Below are 7,189 nucleotides of genomic sequence, written 5' to 3'. Positions count from 1 at the left end.
GCAGAAGGGAAGCAGCGCTGAAAGCTGAGCATGCATTCCAGGAGGAGGAATTGAAATTGAAGCTGCAAAAAGCTGAATTTGAAAGAAATCGGCTGATTCTCGAGCAGGAAGAATCTGCTCTCGCAAGGAGAAAAGAACTAGCCACTATCAAAGCTGAACAGGCAGTAGTCGAGGAGTTTGAGGATGAGCTGGATGAGGATCGTGATGAGGAAATTGTTTTCCCAAATGTGGAGAGGGAGACAAAGGGTGAGGAAATGAAGCGCTTCTTTGCATCTCAGGAAGTTGAAACTCATTCCAGCACTGAATCAAAACCAGCTGCGACAATGCCTCAACCAAACCCAAGTAGCAAAGCACCAGAGGGATTGGAGAGAATGTTTACATCACTTGAGGGATGCCTTGCCCAACTTACACGAGTAACTGTCCATCAGAGTATGGCAAGCCAGCAACTTGCAGCATCAAGCCAGCTACCAAAAATTGATGTCCCTACATTTAGCGGGGATCCCCTGCAATATCCATTGTGGAAGAACGCTTTCATTAGTTTGGTGGACAGCAAACCACTGGATAATGCCTCGAAACTGAACTTCCTCTGTGCGTTTGTGTGTGGTAAACCTAAGGAGATCGTCGAACACCACCTACTCATCGGGGACGAGGATGGCTACAAGAAAGCACGCGAGCAGCTGGAAGAGAGATATGGTCATGCGAGCACCATCAGTGTCGCCTTCACCAAGAAGCTAAATTCCTGGGGTAGGATTGGACATCGTGATGCTAGCAGCCTGAGAGACTTCTCAGACTTCCTGGTGAGGGTAAGAGCAGCAAAGCACAGCTGTCACAGTCTGGGAATCCTCGATTACCCTCAGGAAAATGCAAAACTTGTGGAGAGACTACCACCCCATCTGGAGGGCAAATGGAGAGATGAAATTGTAAGATGGCAAAGGAGAGAGGGCCCCCAAAGCTTTCCGCCATTTTCACACTTTGTAGAATTCGTGAAGATGGCTGCTACTAGTGCGAACATTCCAGAGTTGGAGTCAGTCTCAAGAGAGACATCCAGGCCAAGCTTCTCTTCAAACCGAACCGACAAGCCCAACAAGGCAAGAACATTTGCTATCAACGGGACCTTTGATGAGAAGAAGAAAATGAACCCATCCCACCGACTGCTTCAAAGCATGGTCCGTACTCGTCCTGCCCATTCTGTGCACAAGATCATCACATTGATGAATGTGAAGAATTTGCCAAATGTCACTAGCAAAGAGAAAAACTTTCTTCTTTCAGAAGATGCTGTGTATGGGATGTGGCACAACAGATGAGCACCTGTACAGAAACTGCAAGGAAAGGAAAGCATGTAAAACCTGTGGAAAAGCTCATCTGACGTGTCTCCACATGCAGGGAACCAACCCACTGGCAAGGCAGGATGATGGGTCGGCCAACTGCACTCTGTCTGCTCGCTTCCTGACCAACACGAAAAGATAACTGCATGATCGTACCGGTGTGGCTTCGTCACAAGGACAATCCCACAAAAGAGCGTCTCGTGTATGCAATTCTGGACGATCAGTCAAACGTTAGCTTTGTATCAAAGTCTGCCACGAAAGAGCTGAACGTTAAAGGCCCACAGACGGATCTTCGCCTCACCACAATGCACAAGACTGCCAACATAGCAAGTGAGAAAATTTCAGGACTAGAGTCTTGGACTACAAGAAGGAGAATGTGGTTCAACTACCAGTAGCCTTCACCCGGGAGACACTGCCAATCTCACGCTCGCAGATACCAAAACCTGAAGTGGCCAAAAGATGGCCGCATCTCCGACCCATCGCAGACAAAATGATGCCGTACAGCACGACTGTTGAGGTCTCCCTCCTCATTGGCAATGACTGCACACGGGCAATTCGACCGCGGGAAATAATCACAGGAGGAGAAGATGACCCATTATGCACAGAGGTCTCTTCTTGGATGGGGCATCATTGGACGAGTGTGCAAGACCCAAGGTGAGAGTCTAAGGAGTGCTGCATGCAACAAAATCAGTGTTGAGACGTACTCAAACTTCGCCTTCCCTACCAAGACAAAGGAAGTTCTCTGTCCCAAAAGATCATTCAGACGCTAGAAGCAGACTTCAAAGACATGAGTGGAGGTCAAGAGCCTCTTTCTGTAGAGGATCGGCGATTTCTCCAAAGGATGGAGGAAGGGATCAAGAAGAGGGATGACGGTCACTACGAGATGCCTCTTCCATTCAAGTCAGAGGATGTGAGGCTACCGCATAACCGGCAGATGGCAGTGAAAAGGTGGAACCAGCTTAATGCCAGATTCCGAAAGAATCCTAAATTTCTGGCAGACTACCAGGAATTCATGCTAGATGTAATAAGCAACTGCGCTGAGAAGGCCCCAGTCGAGTTCAGGAATGGCAGAGTGAACTATGTTCCCCATACAGGAGTCTACCACCCAAAGAAGCCTGATAAGATCCGCGTTGTCTTTGACTGTTCTGCGAAGTATCAAGGGGTGTCGCTCAATGACAAGCTGCTGCAAGGCCCAGATCTTACAAATGGCCTACTTGGAGTCCTGTGCAGATTTCGACAGGAGGATGTGGCAATTATGGCGGATATCAAGAGCATGTTCCACCAATTCTTTGTAGCGGAGGAGGACCGTGACATGCTACGCTTCCTGTGGTGGGAAGACGGAAACCCCCAAAATGAAGTAATTGAGTACAGAATGAAGGTTCATCTCTTTGGAGCAGCTAGTTCACCTGGGTGTGCTAACTTTGGTCTGAAGAAAGCTGCAGATGATGGCGAAGAAGAGTTTGGGACAGATGCGGCAAACTATATTCGCAAAGAATTCTACGTTGATGATGGACTAAAGTCTGTACCAACACCAGAAGAAGCTGTGAAACTTCTCCAGGCAAGTCAAGGCATCTGTGCAAAGGCTGGACTCAAGCTTCACAAGCTCATGTCAAATAGCAAGGAGGTCCTGCAGAGTTTCCCCCCTGAAGACATGGCAAAAGGATTGGCAGATCTTGACCTAGAGGTTGACACGCTTCCTGTGGAAAGAGCACTAGGAGTTACTTGGTGTGTGGAGAGCGATACTCTTCAGTTCAAGATCGAACTCCAAGACAGACCCCCAACCAGAAGAGGCATACTTTCCACAGTCTGTTCTATCTATGATCCAAATGGATTTGCCAGCCCAGTCACGCTAAGAGGGAAGCAGATTCTGCAAGAGCTATGTCGCCGTAAACTGGACTGGGACGCGACAATACCAGATGATCTGAGACCACGTTGGGAGAATTGGCGAAAGGAGATTCAGGAACTTGAGAAGATGAAAGTTCCGAGATGTTTCAAGCCACCAGGATTCGGCAAAGTGAAACACGCAGAGCTCCACCATTTCTCTGATGCGAGCTACGAGGGATATGGGCAGTGCTCTTATCTCCGACTCATCAATGAACAGGATGAAAGCTGCTGCTCTCTCGTGGTAGCAAAGTCAAGAGTAACACCTCTGAAGCCAGTGACTATGCCCAGACTTGAGTTGACCGCAGCTACAATTTCTGCCAAGGTTAGCAGGTTTCTACGCAGTGAGCTGATGTACGGAGACCTTCAAGAATTTTTTTGGACTGACAGCAGAGTTGTCTTAGGATACATCCAAAATGAGTCCAGAAGATTTCACATCTACGTGGCGAATCGTGTAGAATTGATACACAATGAAACCTCTTCAAGCTCCTGGTTCTACGTCGACACCAACTCCAACCCTGCAGACTGCGCGTCACGTGGTATGACAGCCACGGAACTCTTGAACAGTGACTTCTGGTTATCAGGACCAAAATTCCTGGAAGGAAAGGGGATCTTCCATCCTCCCCAGGAGGAGGTAAAACCAGACATCAGTGATGAAGACCCAGAGGTGAAGAAGGGGATTAGCTTCTCTACCACTGCAGTGAACGTCACCAGTAGACTGAGTACTAGCCGCCTTCATCACATCTCCAGCTGGAATCGTGCAAGGAAGGCAGTTGCCTTGTGTCTACGGCTGAAGAGGAAACTTCAAGAACGACAGGTGAAGCTGAGGAAATCGGTTCAAGTTGCTAGACCACTTCCCAGAGTTGACCTCACCGTGGACGAACTTCAGCGAGCAGAGACAGAAATCTTCCTCTGCCTGCAAAGAGAGCAGTTCCATCAGGAGGAAGACATCCTCCGAAAGCTCCAGTGTAACAAACAGGGAGACCGTGCTGCTGCCCGGTTGAGAAACGACAGCATTAAAACTACCAGCTCGCTGTACCGCCTTGACCCCTACATAGATGAGAGCCAAGTCATCAGAGTGGGTGGCAGAATAAAGAGAGCAAATATCCCTATGGAGGTGAAACACCCTATCATCGTGCCCCGACATTCACACGTTACAGAAATGCTGATTAGACACCACCATCAGAAGGTGAATCATATGGGTAGAGGGATAACCCACAATCAGCTGAGGCAGTCAGGTTACTGGATCATCGGTGGATCGGCAGCAGTTTCCAGCATTGTGTCGAAGTGCGTGACATGCAGAAAACTTCGTGGTCCCCTGGAGCAGCAAAAGATGGCTGACCTCCCAGAGGACAGGCTGACACCAGCTCCACCGTTCACCTACTGTGCTGTTGATTACTTCGGCCCATTCACAATCAAAGAGAGACGGAGTGAGGTGAAGCGGTATGGTGTCTTGTTCACTTGCATGGCATCCAGAGGAATTCACCTAGAATCGGCAAACAGTTTGAGCAGTAGCTCATTCATCAACTGCCTGAGACGATTCCTGAGCAGACGTGGCCCCGTGAGACAGATACGCTGTGACAGAGGAACAGCTTTCGTTGGTGCACGCAACGAGCTCCAGCAAGCACTCAAGGAGCTCGATGAAGAGCAGGTTAAAGACTACCTGAAAGAAAATGACACAGACTGGATCCCTTTTGAAATGAACACCCCCCACTCCTCTCACATGGGAGGAGCATGGGAACGACAGATTGCCACTGTGAGACGTGCCCTTGAACCCTTGCTGATAAACTCGTCAAACCAGTTAGATGACGAGTCCTTCCGTACGTTTCTAGCCGAGGTAGAACTGATCGTGAACACAAGACCACTCACCACAACAAATCTATGCTCCCCTGATGCACCCGAGCCCCTGACACCGAACCATCTGCTGACTATGAAGCCGAAGGTAGTGCTTCCGCCACCAGGAAAGTTTCAACGGGCAGATGACTACTGCAGAAAATGGTGGCGACGAGTTCAGCATCTCACAAACGAATTTTGGTTGAGATGGAGGAAAGAGTTTCTCATCGAACTCCAGGCAAGGCAGAAGTGGGTGCAGCCAAAACGAGACATCAGAGTGGGCGATGTCGTCATCATCAAGGAAGCTGATGAAGCTCGCCGATGCTGGCCCCTGGGACGAGTAGAGGAAGTCTTCGCTGGCAAAGATGGGCATGTGAGGAAGGTCCGACTTCTCATGGCTACGAAGATGCTGGATACTGAGGGGATGCGCCACCATCGACCGTCGTTCCTCGAGCGACCCATCCAGAAACTGGTAGTCTTGGTTCCGGCAGAAGAAGTTGCAACGGGAGAAGAAGTCTCGCGTGCATAGAACACCGATGTAGATGGGAAGACCGGGAGATTCCCAATCAAGGAGCCAAATCAAGTCGAAGAAATCTCACAATTTGTAATGTATTTACTCATAATGCTTCTCTCTATCTCTTCTCTCTTCCACTCTTTCTCTCTAGCTTGCCTCTCAGGCACTTTTACCCTTTCATCTTTTCACAGCCCACTAGCTGTAAACTTATCTGTTTATTCTCTTTAGCATGTCAAGCAACCAGAGAAATGTAACTGTGTTTATTGTTTTGGTGTAACAGCTGTGTATGGCTGTTAAAGGAGCCATGTCACTGCAGGAGTATGCAGTGAGTACTATATTTTGATTTAATGCTTTGCAGTAGTCTGCACCTTTGATATAGTGCATTGCATGCACACTGTACAGAGTATGCAGGATCAAATTGTGGGAAACTCTACCTCTGAGCAAGCATTGCCAGCAGTGATAATCCCATTTTATAGTTTCCCCTCCCCATTCATGGGTTTGGCTAGACTAAACATTCTGTCCAGCTCTTGACCACCAACCCCTGCCCGTAAACAATGTTCCCATTCATGGTCAAGTTCTGAGCTATGACTCACACCCCCTTTCTTTGTCTCTGGGGTATGATGTAAAGGTCCTTGGTAGTATAGCTTGGTAGTACACTGTATATAGCTTTGACATTCTAAGCCAAAGAGTCAGTTTAATGTTCAGTTTGGACGAGAGAGGTGTTCTGTGTTGAAGCTCTCAAGCCAGCAAGCGACCGCTTTTCAGTTAGTTACTACAGACTGTTTACAGGCCCCAATTGGTAAGTTTCACATTAGATACATTATTTCTTCCACAAGCATTTGTGTAATATAACGAAAGCTGAAATGCATCTCAATATTGTAGTATTATGTTTGCAGTAGTTAAATACCACATCAGAGACTGAAATTTGTATTAATTTACAGCTTGAATTAAGAAGAACAGTTGGTGGAATTGTTAGAAGGTAGTGAGTCTTGTTAGTATACAAACATGTCAGTGTCATAATATGTGTGTTAGCTGATTTAGCTTAAATCATTAAGTTTCATGATTATTTTAGTGTTGCTGTTGTGTCTAGAATATGGGTCAGTGTATTAGGTTATGTGCATTTAGATAGGTTGGTTGACCTTGTGTGGGATAGCGACGTGCTTCTGTGTTCTGTTAAGTCTGTGCAAGTTAGTTCGGAATAGATCAGATCACGATGACTTATAATAATCGTTTTTGTGTATAGAAAGGAAGCATAATATAAATTATACATGCATTATTGGTGATGATGATGCATTTTATGTGCTCAATTAAATGTTAACTACAGTGTAATTATAAGGATTATTTGTTGTTTGAATTACTTTAATTATGTTATTAATAATTAGCAATTGGCAGTTGTATCTAAAAACAGATAACATGGGTAATGTGTTGTTAAAGGTTAAATGTTTCAACATTATGAATCATTTATGATACAGAATTCAATAAGGTATTGATTAAGTGAGTGAAGGAATCAAAGTAGTATGAGGTATTATTAGTGGTACCATATTCACTAGGGTAAATTACGAAATGATGAATGCATTTATTGAGATCACATAAGTTTGGAATCTTAGAATGTTTTATGAATACTCATATTAGTTGT

The 7,189-nt window shown here is 46.4% G+C and overlaps 1 protein-coding gene across 1 annotated transcript; it reads left to right on the top strand.

The window, feature by feature from the left end:
- Window positions 1–1,798: 1,798 nt before the first annotated feature.
- Window positions 1,799–5,697, top strand: LOC139729993 (uncharacterized). Its single transcript, XM_071640913.1, has one exon. It carries the CDS (start codon window positions 2,113–2,115, stop codon window positions 5,566–5,568), a length of 3,456 nt encoding a protein of 1,151 aa, XP_071497014.1. The 5' UTR covers window positions 1,799–2,112; the 3' UTR covers window positions 5,569–5,697.
- The last annotated feature ends 1,492 nt before the right edge of the window (window positions 5,698–7,189 follow it).

The sequence above is a fragment of the Diadema antillarum genome, unplaced genomic scaffold (assembly GCF_040938485.1).
Source record: "Diadema antillarum isolate AM-2024a unplaced genomic scaffold, OU_Dant_1.0 seq00000285_RagTag, whole genome shotgun sequence".
Taxonomy (NCBI): domain Eukaryota; kingdom Metazoa; phylum Echinodermata; class Echinoidea; order Diadematoida; family Diadematidae; genus Diadema; species Diadema antillarum.
The sequence above is the reverse complement of the archived record's forward strand: the minus strand, read 5'-3'. Positions and strand labels throughout refer to the sequence as shown.

What these genes read in the sequence shown, in the direction of transcription:
- LOC139729993 (XM_071640913.1), top strand. Translation starts at nt 2,113, where the DNA reads ATGAGTGGAGGTCAAGAGCCTCTTTCTGTAGAGGATCGGCGATTTCTC.